Source organism: Phascolarctos cinereus, unplaced genomic scaffold (genome assembly GCF_003287225.1).
Source record: "Phascolarctos cinereus isolate Bilbo 61053 unplaced genomic scaffold, phaCin_HiC Scaffold_5;HRSCAF=322, whole genome shotgun sequence".
Lineage (NCBI taxonomy): Eukaryota > Metazoa > Chordata > Mammalia > Diprotodontia > Phascolarctidae > Phascolarctos > Phascolarctos cinereus.
The window spans coordinates 411,267,605-411,287,626 of record NW_027555958.1 but is presented as its reverse complement, the minus strand read 5'-3'; the positions used below and the strand labels follow the sequence as shown (position 1 = coordinate 411,287,626).

The 20,022-nt window shown below is 40.9% G+C and overlaps 1 protein-coding gene across 1 annotated transcript in view; it reads left to right on the top strand.

Annotated features, from left to right (window-relative positions):
* The window catches only part of BRINP2 (BMP/retinoic acid inducible neural specific 2), a 144,378-nt gene that overhangs the window by 61,287 nt on the left and 63,069 nt on the right, over positions 1-20,022 (top strand). Inside the window, 1 exon segment of the mRNA XM_078156480.1 lies at positions 11,924-12,279. Coding sequence (XP_078012606.1) covers positions 12,002-12,279 — 278 coding nt within the window. The 5' untranslated portion in view covers positions 11,924-12,001.

Sequence of the window (20,022 nt, the reverse complement as noted above, 5' to 3'; positions counted from 1 at the left end):
TCCATGCCTTAAAAAAAAAATTAGAGGACATAAGCAAATGAAAGGTAATCTAGGACCATATGTGTACTTTAGTGCTGATGGAATGCACAGTGACTAATGATCAATAAAGGGTGAGGCTAGCCAGGAAAGGCTTCTTGAGCGTAAGGGAACCCAAAAGTTGTGTTATAAAGAAAGTGATCAATAAGGAATGACAGAAAGTTAGGAAGCAGGGCAAGGAGCCTGAAAGAAGGTGAAGGGGCAGCGGTGAGCCAAATTATTTACAGGGGATATTAAGGAGACAATCTGGTTGTAGCAGAGGGGTCATTTTAAGGAAGTGTTTAATATAACAGAAAGAGGCACTTGCATAGAAGTTAAGCAACTTGGGTTCTCATCTTTGTTTTGTCATTACCTACCTATGTTACCTTAGGCAAGCCTGAGCCTCATTTCTTCATCTGAAATATGCTAGAGACTGAAACAGATGATCTCTGTGATTTCTCCCTTTTGGCTCTAAAGTTCTGTCATTCTTCGTATGGGCTATAGATGAGGTGGAAGAATTAAGTATATATAGAGATTTGGGATTTAAAGCAGAGGAGTTAAGATTTATTCTGATAAACCATGGTTTCTTGAGCAAGGGATTTGATATGATAACAATGGTATTTCAGGAAAGTTAATCTCATAGTTGTGGGGAAAACAGATTGAAAGCAAGTTTCTAGCCATGTATGCTTTCATTAAAGATTTTGGTTTGGTTTTTATTATATCAATTTTCTTTTTAAAAAAAATTAATATTCATGTAATTTTTTCCCCTATGTCACCTTCGGGCAAATATGACAATAGTTCTGTCTTCCCTCTCCCCTCCTGCCACCTAGCCAGTCATCCCTTGTAACAAACAATTTAAAAGAGAAGAAAAAACAATTTGGCAAAATAAGCCAATTCATAAACCAACTGAGGCAGTTGGCCAGTGAGATAGTGAAATGTTTCACATCCCTTGTTCCCTAGCTCTGCAGAAGGACACAGATGCATATTCTTGTCTTTTTCCTGTGACCATTCTTGTTTGTTGAAATTAAACAGTATTTAGACTTTTTGTTGTTCTTTGTAATTTCATTTTGTAGTCATGTAGACTTTTCCTTGGGTGAAACCAAATTGCAAGGGAAGGGGCATAATAACAACTCAGAAACTTAGGAAAGGCCCCTTGTAGGGGATAGCATTTGAGCTGAACCTTCAGTGGAGCTAAGGAATCTAAGATATGGAGATAAGGAGGGATAACTTCCATGCAAAGTCATGGAGGAGGAAGGTGGAATGTCATATACAAGAAACATGAAGTAGACCAGTTTGTCTGGATCCATGGAGTGCATGAAGGGGATTAATGTGAAGTCAGTCTAGAAATATAGGATACAATTAAGATTGTAAAGATTCTTAAATTCCAAATATGGGCATTTGTACTTTATTTTTGAGGCAATAGGGAGCCAATGAAGATCCTTGAACAGGGGTGTGTGACATGATCATCCTGGGTTTTAGGAGGCTCTGATAACCTATGTGGAAGAAGTTTGAGGAAAGAGGAAATGCTGGAAATATGCTAATGAGTTTGTTATTACAACACTGCAGGGTAGAGAGATAAAGGCATTTAAAAGAATCATGTAAGTAGTGAGGAGATGGATGTGATTGATTTTGTGGAGATGGATGAGCAGGTCTTGGAAATATATCAGATACTGAGGGCAATGAAAGGGGTTGAGATGATGCTGAGTTTGTAGATGGGGACAACTAAACAGGCAATTAAAGAAAAGAATACCTAAGAATGACAATGCAGTCTTGATGATGTGGGGGAGGGGGGTTGTGCTTCTGCAGCCTCACATTCTTTTTCTGTTACATGGAGAATCTAGCTACTAGAATGTGGGAGAGGGGATGGCACTGAGAACTGGATGTTGTTGTTGGTTTTTTTCCTAGTCACTTTCTCTCAAGCCAAGAGAATTGTTGAGCCTAAATCCAGAAAGGCTTCGATGCGGAACACATACTAATAAATAAGTCTCTTGTTCCCGAAGCCAGCTGTTCTTTCCTTCTCCACTGATGGTGGAGCTAGAAAAAAATGAACTGAAATTTGCAGCAAGAGAATTTAAGGGTAGATGTAAAGGAAAACTCTATAGAATGGTAGAATGTGCTTTTCATTTGGAAGGGGCCTCAGAGAGATCATCTATTCTGAATGCTTTGGATGAGGTATCTCTAGCCTCAAGTAGTAAATTGACTTACACAAGATCATACAAATAGGCAAAAGGAGAGTTGAGATTTGAACTCTAGTCCTCTGACCCCAGATCCAGTCATCTCGGTTCAACATGTCCCATAGCCAATTATAAGAAGAGGCTACGAAAGAAGGTTTAGCCACTTAAAGTCAACACCATACAATTTTGTACTATATATATACACATACATACATACATACATATATATGTATATATACACACATACATATGTATATATATATACACATACATTACATATATATGTATATGTATATATATTTATGTGCCATGTCTACCTATAACATGATTGAATTCTTTCTTGTGTATTGACCTTGACATCTCAGAAAGATCATAAGCCTATTGATGGCAGAGAGACTGTGTCATATTCATTTTGTGTTTCTCATCATGTTAAAAAAACATATTAAGTGCTTGTATTCTTTTGCTTTAACTCTTTGAATTTAGGTTTTCTCATCTTTAAAATGGGGATAACCATACCTGTAGCATTTATCACGCAAGTTATTGGGAAAATCGGATGAGATAATGTATATTAAGGGCTTTGCAAATTTATGTCAGCATTAGTTGTAATAGTAGTAGCTGTAGCAATAATAGCAGTAGTAATAGTAGTAGTAGCAGTAATGGTGATAGTAGTAGAAGTAGTAGTAATAGTAGCAATAGTAGTGGTGATGGTAGTAGTAGTAGCAGTGGTAGTAGCCGCAGCAGCAGTAGTAGTAATACTGATGGTAGCAATAGTAGTGTTAGTGGTGGTGGTGGGTAGTCATTGTTATGCTATAGAAACCCATGAATCTATTCTAAGAGTCATCCTTTTTTTGACAGTGGGGGAATTATCGAAGAGATCACTAAAAATAGTGTGACCTGGCTGTTTGTTGGTGATTTGGGGTCTAGTTCATTTGTCGCCTTCAGAAGTGTCAGATGTCCCCCTGCCTCAACCTGACAGTAATAATCTACTGAAGAAGTTAGATGTTACAAAGCCCAGGGAAAATGAATGGTGTGAAAATGAACATTATAATCCCTCTGAACCAAGGCTGACAATATCAGCCAGAGAGGACTCAAAAGGTAATGAAAATCAGTGAAACAAAAGAGGTTATAAATGTCCCCCCACCCCCACTGCAGGTCACATATTCAGGGTCACACTCAATTCCTACTGCATTCTTCTCTCCCAGCCCCCAATCCGCCTACCTTCTCTATTTCGTGCTTCTTCCTTAATGAAAACAAGGCTTTCCCTCGAAAATGTTTTTGATGGCAGGAGTTAACTGCACTGCCCTGGGTTTTCTACCACTACCACCCTCCAAACACCCCCTCAATAAAGCTGCCCTATTAATCACTCAAAAATGGCTTGAGAACTTATTTAATGTCACTGCCTAATCATTTTATTAAATCTCACTGCATCAGCATACATGAATTACAATTTATAACTCCTTTCTGCCACCCTTCATTCATTCATTCATTTATTCATTCATTCATTCATTCAATTAATAGATAATAAGTCTGTTGTCTGTAAAGAACTGTCTTTAGCACTTTGAGGGCTTTAAAGATGAATAGGACACATTCCTGGCCCTCAAAGAGGTAACAGACTCAAGGGTTAAGTTAAGCAAATTAACAATAGAGTACAAGGCAGAATGTGTTAAGTGTTATCTTAGACCATAAAAGCTACCTTTCAAAGACTTTCTTGCCTCTCTCTCACACATCTATCTCTTCCCAAACTGTTTGAATTATGTTCATAGATTCATCAGATATTAGAACTATCAAGGCACTTTCAAGCCCACCTAATCCAACTTCCTTATTTTTCTGATGAAGAAACTGAGGCCCAGATGGGTTAAATGATGCCAAGATTCAAACCCAAGTCTTTTAATCTCAATCTCAGTATTGAGATTGCATCTCACAACTTTGTTGAGCTATAACAAAGAATTGGAAATGACTGAATGACTGAATAACAGCAAAGGAACCTTAGAGATGATCTTACTTCATTTTTAGAGATGTAGAAATGGTGGCTTGAAAGCATTGTGACTTGTTCAGGATCACACAATTTGTTAGTGGAAGTCAGTTTCCTTAAATCCTGATTATCATTGAAGGCCAGGAATGTTAAACTGGCTATGACACGAAGGAGGAGGGGAAGGCCTCAATAGGAATCCAAGAAGACCAGTCACAATGTAGCTGACCCTGCTGGTTGAAATACATCTATTTACTGGTTGATTGACCCCTTCTTGGTTCTCCTGAGACAGCTGGATATCATAATGGATAGTGTTGGACTTGAAGATAGGAAGACCTGAGTTCAGATCCTGTCTCTGGTTGAGTTACTTACTTCTCAGATACAGTTTCCTTATCTGTGAAATAGAACTAATAATGGCACCCACTTCACAGGGTTGTTATGAAAACAAAATGAGATTCTATTATATGAAATTTTGAAAAATCTTAAAGCACTGGATAAATAGTGTTGATGATGGATCATGCTGGTGGTTGTTGTTATTTTTATTTCCATGGTACTTGCCTCTGAGGACCCATTAAGAGGTGTGGTGCTTCCATAACCATATCCAGTGGAACACAGCTATTACACAAAGGATAAGGAAAAGGGAGGGAAGGAAATAAGTATTTATTAAGCATCTACTATCAGACACTGAGCTAAGTTCTTTACATATATCTTATTTGGTCATCGCCACAACTCCAGGAGGCAGCTGCTGTTATTATCCCCACTTTACTGTTGAGGAAACATCAGATGGATGGGGTAAGTGACTTGCCTACGGTCTTAGTAAGCGTCCGAGGCTGGATTTCGACTCAGGTCTTCTTGACTGTAGGCCCAGCACTCTATCCGCTGCTCCATCTGACTGCTGTAGAAATCATTTCTAGCCAAGGAATGTTACAGTGAATCACAGTCGTGATATGGACCAAGAATGACTACCATTATTCTGCCAGCTTGCTTCCATCAAAAGCCCCCCCCCTTTCCTTACAAATGCATTGTTCTTCACTGTACTCACTAACTCATATAATGATGGTGTTTGGGCTCTAACCATGTTGCCTCCCTGGACCCTACCCCTACACACACAGACACACACACACACACACACACACACACACACACCCCTCAATAAAATCCAGCGGCATCCTATTGCCTCCAAGATCTGTTTGGCACTGAAAACCCTTTGCAATCTGGCCCCTCCCAACCTTTCCAATCTTCTTTATACTTGCTCTAGAATCCAGGGACAGTGGCCTTCTGGTTCCTTGAATACAACATTCCACCTCCCAACTCCATACTCTTTCACTGGCTATGCCCCGTGCCTACAATGCTTTCCCTTATCTCTACCTCCTGACTTCCCTGGCTTCCTTCCAAGACTCGGCTCATATCCTGTCTTCTAGAAGAGGTCTTTTGAGTCCCCATCCATGGTTAATGCCTTCTCTCTGAGAGTATCTTCCATCTTCTAGGTATATATTAAGTATCTACAAAGTTTTTTGTATGTTGTCTCCTCCATTAGAATGTAAGCTCTTTGAAGGCAGAGATTCTGTTTTTACTTTATCTCTTTATTTCCTTAATGAGTATCTTGGTGCCAGGCTCCCTGTGGCAGCAGACAGCTTCTTCACACTTCCCAGAGAAGTATACTACCTCACTTCTTGGGCATTAGGACTTTTCTTTTTTCCTGTTCCTGAAAATGAGTACACTGATCTTCCATGACTGTGACTCTCCTGAATAAATTGTTAATCTTTCCCTTCTCCCCTTACCAAGTACTCTACAATTTGGATCTCAGAAATCCTGAAGTAGGTTGCAATTCATTCGTACTTCCCTGTTTCTCTCCTCCTCCTATCGTCTTCTCCCCTTCCTACCTTTTCCCTGACTCACTTTCCCCCTAATCATTATTCTAGGCTCCTGTGACTTCCGACTCAGGTACATACAAAAGAATACGTTGAGAACAATACAGAAGATCTCAGATAGTTAACCAGTGTTGACTTATCATTGACAAAATCTGTTTTCATACTCAAGACATTGGCAGCTCAACGTCATGCCTCAACCCATAAGAGTTCCCAGGTACGTACAAAACAAAAGGAAAATACACTGACACCCAAGGAGAGAAAACCACCCAGAAGTACGAGACTCTCACAGTTGTCTCTTTGCCACCTTAGAGGTCCTGCCTGGCTCTCTCCAAGAGCTGCGTAGAGGGCCAATACTCTAACAACCACCAAGAAGCCCTCTTGCTCCTAGTTTTTATGCATTGACTGCCTATAATCTATCCATGGGAAAGAGACTTCTGCCCTTCTTGACAGCAGCTGTTTGTTTTTCAGGACCTAAATTTCAATTATCCAGCTTTCTTAAGTGTGGACTGATCCCCCCCCCCCACCACCACCACCACCACGGACGGTCTATTCTCTTGTCACTCTATTTGCCATCACTATAATTTTATGAACCAAGATGATCCTCCCTGGGTGCCACTCCCTATGTGTATGGTCTCCCCCATTAGAATGTAAATTCCTTGAAAGCAAAGACTGTTTTTGCTTTTTTGTTTGCACTTATGCTGTTTAGGATAGCATTTGGCACAGAGAAAGCTATGAACATTCTTTTTCATTCATTCATTCCAATCCTAATCTAAGTAAAAACACAGGCCAAAAGAAGCAAGAGCCTAATTATGGACTAAAGAAAATCCACCACCTGGATAAATTATCTCCAGGATAGTTGTCTTTGTGACTCTAATATGTACGAGAAGGGCAGGAACTTCTTGAATGGCTTCTTGTTGTTGTTCAAGCTTTTTTTTTTTTTACAGTCCTGTCCAACTCTCCATGACCCTATTTGGAGTTTTCTTGGCAAAGATACTAGGTTGGTTTGCCATTTCCTTTTCCAGCTCATTTTATAGATGAGGAAACTAAGGCAAACAGGGTTAAGTGACTTGCCCAGGATCACACAGCTAGTGCGTGTCTGAGGCCGGATTTGAACTCAGGTCTTCCTGACACCAGGCCTGATGCTCTATCCACCGCACCACCTAGCTGCCCCCTTGAATGGCTACAGATGACCATTTTTGTACTTCAGTACCTGCATTTATAGAGTTATGGCAGTAAAACTTAATATTGCATAGATCATCAGTGAAGATCAAAGGCCACTAATAAATTCATCTCCCAGACAAATTCATTAATTATGATTTTATTTACCTTCCTGTTACCAAGTTAATTGCTTATTCGTTAGAGTAAAGAGATGCAGCCTTGATTAAGGTCATTAATTGCCATTAGAAATGGAAATTCTTTGGATTTCCTCAGGTGAGCTTGAATTTCTCACGTTTAGCATTTCAGATGAAGAAACCAAGGTCAGCCAACCTTTTCACTTGCTAACTATACCTAGGCATATAAAAGTTCACTTAATGAAACCATCAGTTTGGGTACTAGAAATGTAAAGAAAGGCCCAGTCCCTACATGTGCTAATTGTTCTGCTCGGTTTCTTGACACTACACATATATCATAAAGAGATTAACATTTACACACAATTTCTTCAGCCTCATAAAGGGAAAGGTTCACAAGAGGAGCAAACAGCATGAACACTTGCTGAGAATAAGTGGATATGAGCAGCCACATAAAACCTGAGTTCTATGCCCTTCAACCCCCAGATTTGCTCTTTTTAAAAAGGAAAATAAATAAGTTCTAACATTTGCTTGGGGGGTGGGGAAGGCGTGGAAGGGAGAAAGCTTATTAAAATATTTTGTTTCTACATGAGTTGCATTTCACAACAAATACTACAATAAACTCTTACAAAATACATTGCCCCCCACGACAACAACAACAGCAAAAAACCTGTTAGATTTTTGGCTCTTAACAGAAAAGAAGGATCTGTCCTTTAATATGGACAGTATGGTACCAACATTGACTAGTCTATTTATGCAGAGTTTTGTAGTTATTTCACATTGACTTTACTTAAATACTCTGGATATATACATATGTATATACACACAAAGGGATGTGTTGCCTTCTCAACTGTTCAATTCACTTCAATTCATTTCAATTCAAATATATATGTGTGTGTGTGCATTGTACATATATACACATGTATATATATATATAAACATACATAATATATATATTTTATTGCATGTATCTTTAACTACTGATATACTTGAAGCCATTCTGTGTATTCTTCTTTTGGCATTGCTTTCTTCACTTGGTCTTGTTGAGGTTTTGGTGTTTAGGGGTGCTGGGACCCCAAAATCACAGGTCCTGCCCAAATGAATTTGATGCAAGCCTTCTTTCAGCCAAAGACAAGGTTTATTAAAGATCCACCATATTGGGCAGACTCTTAAGGAGTCTGAACATTAGTGAGCTATTGGCTAGATTTTAAGTATCTGAGCATTTTAGTGAAGACAAGATGAACCTTCTATACAGAAGACTGTGGGAGGGATCTAGGAGTGGCCAAGTAGTTTGGGGTGATGGAGGAGGGGTCTAAGGAAAATCTGGATGGGAGTGGCAAGTAGGGGGGGTGAGGGGTGGAGGTGAGAGAGAATGGAACCTAGATAGGATTAACTATGGGAAGTGGCCAAGGGCCATAGGGAGGTAAGACAATGGAGGACTAAACTAGGTTAAGGGTAACAGAATTGGGAGATTGGGCATAGGTGATAACTAAAGGCCAGTTGTTGGGATTATAGCCTCAGACAAAATCCAGAGATTTTTGACCATGTGTGTTTTTCCTTTCTGGGGTCCAGATCCCATCCTCATCACTCTCATTTCCTATAGGTCTTCTCATATTCATGGGAGTGATAGGGTGTGGCCCAAGCTGAGGTCTTCACCCCTTGCCCCAAAGGGAATCTGGCTCCCATTTGTCTACAGGCCCCAGCCACTCATCTCCCTTTGAAAGCTTTTTGATCTCATTCAGATGCCTTTCAGTTCCTTCATTATCTATTACCATTGTCTATTCAATCTCTTAGACATTCCAATGGAATTCTCTCCCAGACCCTTTTCCCAGACCATTTTCCCAGACCCCTCCTCTGGCTACCCAAAGTTACTTTAGTATATAATATCTACCCTGGCCCCCATTCAGATGCTGAGAATCTCAAGCCCAAAAGGCTGAGCCTTTCTCATGCCTGCTAGTCGTTACTGGCATCATCTGCCTATGTGATTTATCACCAATAAAACTTTTTCTCTGGCTGGAAAAAGATTTGAGTTGAATTCTTTCAGACAGGGCCCAGCGTCGCATTCTTGGGGTTCCCAGCAGCCCCCCAAAGTCCTAGGCCTCTTCAGGAGTTCTTCATTTTCCTCCTTCCTTGCAGCAGTAGTGGAATGCACTGCCTCCATTCCATTCCGATGCTGTAATGTTTAACCATTGCCCAGTTTTGGGGCACATGGTTTGTTTCTAGCTTTTTGTTATCACAAATAATGTCACTATAAGCATTTTTATACAGATGGGTCTTTTCTCCTAGTGATACGTTTTTACAAAAACTTTTAAAATAGATTTGAAACTTATCTGTCTTATGAAGAGATTTTTAGTCAAACTGTCTTCAGCTCCAGAGAAAAACTGATGAAGTGGAAAATATATTATTCCAAGGCCAGGTTTTTTTTTTCCTTCTCCTTCTGAGGGGCAGTCAGTGCTGAATGCAGCATTCTTGCTGTGCTCAGCGAATTTAGCTTAACAATCAAAACTGTTTGTTCCTGAAACTGGTCTTCCTCCATTCAGTATGTTGTTGAATAAGTATCATTACCAGGAAATAATAATATGATTTCATTAAGTTTTATGTAGTCTGTTTCTTCCAAAAGAAGTCATTAAAACACTTTGACCTATGCCTTATTACTCCTCCCAAAGTCCTTGATAGATACTTCTTTTAGTGCATTTTGGTAGATTGGTGGTTTCATCAGCATAGGCTTGCCCTTTTACCAATTCAGTCTTTCTATACATTCTCAACCTTTTAATTCAGTTCATTTCAATCCAATTCACTTCAATTCAGTAAATATTTCTTCAGTTGCTATTCTATGCCTAGCACTGTGCTGAGTGCTGGGGCCACGACTAACATGAAATGGTCAACAAGCATTTATTAAGCAATTACTGTGTACCGAGAAATAGGCTAAGCACAGAGTATGCAAATGCAAACAGAAAGAAAGACTGCCCTTGCCCTCAGGTAGATTACATTCTAATGAAAGAAATCAATACATAAAAGAAAAATGAAAATTGGGTAGGTACCGCACACTGGGAAATGGGGAGAATGATAGAGAAAGTCTGGGGTACAACCTGGAAAAAAATGAAGACATGGCTTGCCTAAGCAACCTTCTTGAATAGAAATTCTAGGAGGAGCCACCCAATTAGAGGGAGAATTTGGGGGTAGAGGGTACTTGGAAGGTATGCATTTCAGCACTTGAGCGAACTTCCAGGATGAAGAGGTTTCTGGGGTGTTGGATAAAGACCCTATGGAGTCAAGACCCACAGTTTAAGAAATGCTAAAGGGATCTTGAATGGAAAAAGTTTAAGAAGCCCAGGCCTAGAGTGCAGTCTGGGGAGGAGTGAAATCCCCATCCAGTTATGCACAATAAAAAGAAAATTGAGGGCAGAGAGTACAAGAGACAGTACTAACAACTTAGGGTGTCAGCAAAGGCTCTATGGAGGAGGTGGCACCAGAATATTTCAAAAAATTCCTCCATATATGATCAAGCCAACATGCTAGAAGCCTTCCTCTTGTTCTGATGACTTAGTTATTATTCCATCCATAATCCCTCCTCCCCCCCTTACCCAATACATGACTGGCCAAATTTCTTCCGTTGGTTATACAAGTCAACAAGTAAATCAAAATAATATTTATTTAGGAACTCGCATTCTTTCAAGGAATTCCAGCCACCTAATAGTAGGAAAGTGTCAATAAACTAATTCAAACTAAGGTCGCATTTTAATATGGTAATTCAGAAAAGGTTTGCTTTTTTAAAAAATTTTAAATATGTTAACCTCAAAGCAACGATTTGCCAGTGATGAAAGTTCAGGCACTGAAACAGGCTTACCCAGTGCCCAGGTGACTGATTGCCTTCCCACCTTTTGTTGTTGTTATTATTATTATTATTATTATTATTATTAATATTATTATTATTATTATTATTATTATTATTAGTCATTCAGTCCACTCCGACTCTTGGTGACCCCATGAACAACGGCAGGCCAGGCCCTTCTACCCTCCACTACAATCCAATGTCTGTCCAAGCTCATGTTTTCTGCTTCTATGACACAATCCCACCTTTGCCTGAATCTAAAACTATCCCTTTCCTTATATCTTGAAATATGTTGGGGGAGGTTACAGCTGGCTTCCAGATATAGGCATCTCACACCTCCTGGGTATGGCTCATGTGATTTATTTAGAGACTGGGGCATGCCCAGAACATCTGAAATTGTCATCCTCGGTGAAGTGATAATTTCCTCAGCCATGTACTATGTGCTAGAGTCAAGGTCTTCCTAACTGTTGGTCCCTAGAGAGAAGGATGATTTGTCCCTGTTTCACATTGTTAATTAATATGAAGCCAGTGTTGCCTTTTACCATTTTGTGCCTCAATTTCCTCATGGGGAAAATATTTAAAAACATAATTCATAGTGAAAGTTAATATTTTAAAAAGGATAATGAGTCAGGAAAGGGGCTCCCAAAGTGGGCTCAGCCCAATTCAGGGTTTCACTTGAGTACCTGTGGATGGTGGGGAAGGTGGCTATTACCTCGAGGACTGAAGGAAGGGTCACTGTGCTGACATCATCTCTTCTCTCTATACCCCACTAGTTCCAGGGGCCCTGGAGGAGCAGTGCTGACGGGGAGAGTGCAGCGAGAGAATGAAGAAGCCAACCGTCAAGGAGAAGCATGAGGTGGCAGTGCGGCGTTCAGTTTAAAGGGCTTCGGCTGGCGATCCCATGGGCAACGCTGCTGGCGCTATGTCTTTCCAGCTGGATCTTTGCTACCACTGCCCTTGCTGCTGCTGCTGCTGCCGTTGTGACCCCTGAGCAACATGCCTCTTTGGCTGGTCAGCCCCCTTTGGACTGGTTGCTCACTGACCGGGGCCCATTTCACCGTGCTCAGGAGTATGCTGACTTCATGGAACGGTACCGTCAAGGTTTCACCACCAGGTACAGGATTTACAGGTGAGAGAAGTCTTTTTCTTTTCTTAAAATTAATTAATGAATTAATTTTTCGTTTTCAACAATCACTTCTATAAGCTTTTGAGTTTTAAAGTTTCTCCCTCTCCCTCCCCAAGCAGCACGCAGTCTGAAGTAGACGCTACATATACATTCCTATTAAACATATTTTCACATTAGTCATGTTGTAAAGAAGAATTAGAACCAAAAGGAGGAACCATAAGAAAGAAAAAACAAAACAGAAGGAAAAAAAAAGCAAATAGTATACTTCAATCTGCATTCAAACTCAGTAGTTCTTTCTCTGGATGTGGATAGCATTTTCTATCATGAGACTTTTGGAGATGTCTTAGATCCTTGCATTGCTGAGAAGAGCTAAGTCGATATAAGTTAGTCATCAAACAACATGGCTGCTACTGTGTAGAACATTCTTATGGTTCTGTTCACTTCACTCAGCATCAGTCCATACAAGTCTTTCCAGGTTTTTCTGAAGTTGGCTTGCACGTCATTTCTTACAGCACAGTAGTATTCCATTATATTCAAAAACCACAACTTGTTCAGCCATTACCCAATTTATGGGCATCCCCTCAATTTCCAATTCTTTGCCACCACAGAAAGAGCTGGTATAAATATTTTTGTACATGTGGGTCCTTTTTCCATTTTTATGATCTCTTTGGGATACAGCCCTAGAAGTGCTATTGCTAAGTCAAAGGGTATGCACATTTTTATAGCCCTTTGGGCATAGTTCCAGATTGCTTTCCAAAATGGTTGGATCAGTTCACAACTCTACCAACAATGTATTAATGTTCTAATTTTCCCACATCTTCTCTAGCATTTATCATTTTCCTGTTTTGTCATGTTAGCCAATCTGATAGGTATGATGTGGTATCTCAGAGTTGTTTTGATTTGCATTTCTCTAATCAATAGTGATTTAGAGCATTGTTTTTTCCCATATGACTATAGGTAGCTTTAATTTCTTCCCTTGAAAACTGCCTGTTCATATCCTTTGACTATTTATCAACTGAGGAAAGGGTCAAAAAGATGTCTTTATCCAATAGGAACTCAGCATCATTGACTAGTTGACATGGGTTAGCCCCTCCATTACCTAGACCTACAGCAAAAGTCATAATCTTTGACCATTTGTCAATTGGGGAAAGGGTCAAAGAGAAGTTTTTATCCAGTAATAACACAGCATCATTGACTACTTGACATGGGCTAGCCCCTCCATTACCCAGACCTACAGCAAAAACTGGCCAAGCCCTGGTTCTGAATACCCTCAGAGTAAGTGAGAGGTGAAAGCAGGAGCAGGAGTACACATGAAGCAGAGAGAATATACCCACTATATTTTTGTTGTGTTCTGTTAAAAAAAAAAAAGATAGAAAAAAACCTGCTGGTGTCTCCTGGGGGACTTGGCAAAAGAGTTTCTATTTATAGGCCATGCTGCTTATAAACTGAAGACAAGTCATGCGGTATGGAGTCAGCATGGAGTCAGCGTGGAGCCCAGGATGCAGCGGGAGGTCAGAGGCAAATGCGGGGGCCAGGTTTTAACTAATGGGTTGAATCTTTTTATCAGTGGTAATCACTTACACATGCAAATAAGGAGAAGGGCAGCCCAACCTCCTGTTTCAGAGACCCAGCCGAGCTCTGCAGGGGACAGAAGGGCACCTGTCCTCCCCCCCTGACAAAGTTGCACTTTCTGGGGTTAGCAGTTTTCTCCTCTACCATTGATCTCTTAGAATGTCAGAGCTGAAGGTCAAATATGAGACCTGCCTGACTCTTCTTTTAAAGTCACATGTTCCCAGGGTGACTGGGCCAGTGCTTGTCCACGCCCAGGTCCTGACCAGATGTGCCACAGCATCATTCAGGACACTTCAAAATGCATAGACAATGCACAGATCTTCCCTTGAACTAATTTTCTCTCTGTCTTTGTCTCTGTGTCTCTCTCTTTCTCTTTCTCCATAACTCCTTCACCTTATTCTCCTCCCTCCCCCTTTCCCGTTTTATCTTGGGAGATTTTTGATGACTTTAAAACATCTGCATGAGTTGTTTTGCTTAACAAGGCTATGGGAGCTGAGGACAGCAGTATGTCACACAGGAATATTTCAAAACAATTTTTTTTTAATGTTGGCCAGATGCTTAGTATAGAGGGCCACTCATCAGTTGCTTAGAATGCCCACTTTCATACCACATTAAGAAAGAAAGCTAGATATGTGTCTGGCTGATACCCAACTAGGTCAGAGGTACAGAGAAGCAAGGTTGCCAAGATCTCCATGTTTGTAGTCCATGTGCATGCCTGGCACAATACTCTTCTAAGTCTCTCTCTGCTTCTAGAGTTCCCAAATCCCATTCAGCCCACAACCTAGCATGATGCCTGGCACAAAGTAGGTTCTTAATGAATGCGTTTTGGTTAATTGATTGATTGATTCAGTTATGGAGAAGGAGTTTTGCTCATTTTATGAATTTCAAAATCCCAGTTCCCAGGTGGTTGTTCAGTCCTGTCTGACTCTTCATGACCTCATTTGGGGTTTTCTTGGCAAAGGTACTGGAGTGGTTTGCCATTTCCTTCTCTAGCTCATTTTATAGATGAGGAAACTGAGGCAAACGGGGTCAAGTGGCTTGCCCAGGGTCACACAACTAGTAAGTGTCTGGGGCCAGATTTGAACTCAGAAAGATGAGTCCTCCTGACTTCAGTCCCTGATCTCTATTTGCTGTACCACATAGATGCCCTCTGTTCCCAGGTACCTACTCCTATTTTATATCTCCTCCTCCAAAAGGCTATACTGGATGGGGAAAGGGATTAATTGAAGTCATTGATTCATTATTTAAATACTGCCCAGTCTAAAGACCAAATTCCCTTCAAAGACAACTGGTCTCCCTATTTTATACAAGTAAAATGGAGTAAGCAGGCATCTAAACAGTATGGCAAACCCCCCTCCCCCACTTTAAGTTGGCTAGATACATGAAACTCTTGATTTTCCTCCGCAAATCCAAACGATGTAGTAGTAACAATTCTCTGTTTTATAAGACTCTTTCCTTAACTGAAAGATTCACCATGTTCATCATAGAATTTCTTTCTTTGAGCCTTCTTTGATTGCATTTAAAAATAAGCTATGACTGCACAATTCTACCCTCACCCTCAACCTTTAGAAACCCATTTACTGTGTAAGACAATTAGCAAAGCAAGTGCTGGAGGTTGTGACAGGACTTCCCATCCCCACCATTTCGTTTCCCTTTTCTCTTTAGTAGAACTTCCTCCTTCTCCTCCTGCTCTGACCCACCCACACAGCCTTTCTGGCAGTTCTCATGCCTGATAGCCTAGTGATGAGGCAGTAGCTTAGAGCTGGCATTGGGGAATGGTCCATAATCATGTCTGTACACTTAATGCATCTATGGGATCGTAGCAGCTTTTGGATCACTTAAAGTGACAAGCTCTCTCAGTATCATGTTGTGCATCTGGGGTCAGTCACTGTAGAGTGAGGAAGTCTAAGAAGCCTTGCATTCTTCTTCTGACAGAACAGCATCAATCTGATATGGGGGTAGGAGGTAAAGCCTTTTGAAGATGAAAAAGTAATATTTATGTAGTGCTGCCCCAGTAGTATTCTGGGGGTTGAAATTTCCATCATTAAGGAAACTGATGTGACTCTGGGTAACTACTGAGGCTGTTTGAGTACTCTCCCAGCAAAAAGTTACTTGTTTTGTCTTCATTCCTACTTAGGTCTGTTCTTATCTAACACAATCATTTGTGTGTTTTGCTCCATCTGGAACTGAGTTACTCTGTGTGGACTAAAAACCACTCATTCCCAAAGGAACATTAAAATACTGTAGAATCAGCCCCTAGTTTCTCCCCCTTTTCCCCAGAAAACATATTGTCAGATCTTAAAAGTGGGAAAATGAGACAGAGTGGAGCACGTCAGAAAGTGTTGTATGATGTCATGTTTGGGCCTTGGTAGAGCTAGCTGCTCCATGGCAGATGCACCTCTCATTTATTAAATTATAGAATTCCCAAAACTACCTCCCCCAAAAAATGTAAAGAGGATATAATCAGATCGAATCAACATGACCTGCATTGATTTCACACAACAGTGCAGGGAAAAGAAGCTATTCAAATGGCCTATGCAGATGAAAATCAGATACTCAGTGGCCACTCACACACAATAGAAGAGTGAGACTAGCATTCCTTCCTCACTGATTGAACAAAACACTTGCTGTTCAGTGAACTGCAGGAAGCTTCACAAGTTTGGAAAACAAAACCCCAAGGGCCCCTGATTGTTACTTAGGGGTAGAGTAGCTTTAGGGCCATCAGACAGCCTTTGGCTGTTAACAGTGGCAATATGTGGAGGGTGGTGGGAACTGGTGCTTACTATCCAATGTATCTGCCTTTACTTTTGTGCTTACCCAAGACTGGTAAAGCTAATACACTGTTGGTGTTTCTGGGCCCCATCATGGGCTAGGTACAAAGTACCCTTTAAAAAAAAAATCAGTGGTAAAATTCCTCTTTAAATCCTACATTCAGTCATAGAAAGGGACTCTTCCATGACACCCTTCTCTCTTCCCTCCTTTCTCCTTCCTTTGCCTCACTTCCCCTTCCCTTTCCTTATTCCCTTCCCTCCCTCTGATTTATTTATGAATTTTATAGTGAACAGAAATATACCTTTTTTCCCTCTTATCCACCTTCATTGGGAAAAAAATATATAGATAAACAAAAAAAACAGTTGATCATGTCCATAAATATATATACACATGCATGCATGTACATATGTGTGTGTGTACATATATGTGTATACACATGTTTTTCATTCTAAACCCTAAATCCATATATGTGTTTCAGTATCGCCTATTCCCTAGTATCTGCTCCTCTTCTGCACCACTGCCCACAAAAGGCTGCACTGGGTAAATCCATCCAGGCTAAGATTTAGTATTTAAATTCTACCCAATCCCCAGACTCAGTTCTCCACAAGTGGTGAATCTATGTCTTTGGACAGTTCACTCCCTCTCTGGAGTAGACACATCACTTGTCACAGCTCTGAGAAAGAGGAATGCCAATATATTAGGCTGCCCTAGTTCCCGCTCTTATCCATTGAAGCTGCTGTTTACTAAAAGGTGCTGGCCCTCTCACTACAAGTGCTTCAAGGGCAGCTGATGTGTCCCGGATGCACATTTCCCAGGATAGAATGGAATTCATTTCATTAGGATGTGCACCTTGAGATCACCAGGCCCTTCAGTTAAGTGGTCTGGAGCTTTTTGGCTCAATTTTATAGCAGGTTTTCAAATTTGTACCTATCAACTTCTCACAAGCCCCCCTAGATCCCTAACCTTCCGATCCAAGAATTCAGCAGGCATGAACTCATCTCCTAGTTACACGGCACATTGTTATTTTGTAAGGGGTCACATATGGTCTTATTTCCACCATCTGCCCCAGCACCTAGTAGGCTTATGCTCTGCTCAGGCAGAACCTCAAGAAACGATTGCTAATTGACTGGCATCTCACAAAACAAGCCTTATGGAATGGATGGAAAAACCAAGGCCCAGAGAATTAAAGTGGACTTTTCTTCAAGGTCAGAGAACCCCCCAGAACTGCAGGCAGAAATAGTGCTCAGGTCTCCAGATTTGCAGTCTCACGCTCGTTACTCTGGACCATGACACTTCCCTTCAACTGGTAAGTGCATCTTCATCATAACACGCAACCTAATCAGGCACCTAAATTGAGCTGATGCAAATGTAAATACGGTTTCTCGAAACACTCTGGCGGTAATGTTCCATTCTCTCTTTGCTACAAATCAAAGTAATGAGCGGTCTTTTTTTTTAATTTCTTTTTTTATTAAGGTTTTAATAGAGAGACAATCATGAGAAGGGGAAAAATCCAGCCCACTATGATGAAACACTTAAAACTAGGAAAGAATAAATTAAAATTCAGAGATGGGAAAAGGCTGAAACCATATAGAATGATAGATAGAATATTGCAGTTGAGAGGAATGCAAGGTTAGTGCTTAGTCAATGCAGGGACTTGGCCCCAAGTCATCACTGCCTCCCTTTCCGTCTCTTTCTGAAAAAGAAGCAGTCGTAGGTGAGCTAGAAGTCTTTATGGGAAAAATGACCATAACAGGAAAAGAATCACAAAAATAGGACAGAACAATCCAGGTAAGGAAGCCGTCTGGGAGAAGCAAACAAAAAGCATAGAAACTAAAAACCTGTGAGGATGGTGGGTTATAAATGGAGCTGTTTTTGACCTAAGGAAAGTTATTGGTCAAGGACATTTGCAATTAGTGAGTATAGGGAAAGATGCTGACATAGGGTCACAGATGCAGAGCCAGAAGGGATGTTAGAGGTCATTTAGTTTTAAGAGAAATTATTATTTCTTTCTCATTAATAGCCAATTATCAAAATTGGTTAAGAGCCCCAGTTGTTTGTTTGTTTCTTTTTTTCCCCTCTACTATTTCCTTGTCTAGTCTCCGTAGGACAGGGCTGATGGAAGATAGGATTAACATTCTCCTCATTCTGCATATTGCTACTCCACCCAACTAGCTAGGGCCTAGGTGAAGGCTATAGATTCTTTATCTAGATTGCCCAAGACTGTGTATAGAGATAGGCTCCTTCTCCAAGAGCTACATGATGTCACTCTCAGCCTCTCATTGAAGTAATCTCACTTCTTTTAGTACAGTCCACCTCTCATTAACTGTTAACCAATCAGAGCTGACTGCCACCCTCACCAACACCCCTTTTCCAAGCATATAAACCATGAGCAGATCATGAACCAAGATCCTTTGACTCAAAATCCAGAACTCCTCCTGTACCACATTGTCTCTTGGAAATCTTATGAACAAGGCAAAGAGGTAGCAAGAAGAGGTGTATTCCTTAAGAAAGAAGAATGTCTGGAGATATACTAGGAAGCAAGTTAAGACATTGCAGGAGCCTGGATGGGAGTGGAGAGAGGAAAAAGCTAAGTCAAGGACTCAATAATGCTAAGTGTCAGGGAGTCAGAGAGGAGAACAAGGGCTGTCAGGGCAAAGGAACAGAGAGGGCTTAAGGGAGAAGGAATCTGCCCTCAGTGGATTTTGGCTAAATCAGAGATTTAGGAGAGGATGCTGTAGATACAAGAGAGAGATTAGAGGTGGGAGGGTAGCCTTGAGAGATGCTGGTGCACCAGCAGATGAAGTTGTGGGAACAATTGAGGTTACTGTGGAGAGAATATAAAGGCAGAGAAGGAGAGAGGGCTCAGAAGAAGCCTGTGGGGTGCCCCTGGGAGTGAGAAAGATGAGGAAGCAGACAAGGAGATGGAAACCATCACAGAAGGAGGAGCCTCACAATTGATTTAAAATCTGGGCCACAACTCACCCAAGAACAAATGCTTTCTGCGGATAAACAGCTTACTCTGAGAGAAAGGCACCATTTCCAATTAGAGATCACAATCAACATAAATATGAAAAGCCATTTAAATCTTCTGGAATAAATCCCAGTGATTTCCTAGGTGTTTATTGCATCTGTTGCAGAGAGACAGAGACAGAGACACACAGACACACACACACACACACACACACACACACACACACACACAGAGACAGACAGCGAAACAGACACAGACACGGGACGGGGGGAGGAAGAAACACAGAGACAGAGAGAAGGAGGATGACGGAGACAGAGACAGACAGACAAAGAGAGAGACAGATACAGATACATAGTAGGAGAGAGAGAGACAGAGAGAGAGAAAGAGAGAGACATATGGAGACAGAAAGAGAGACAGATATGGGGGGCTGA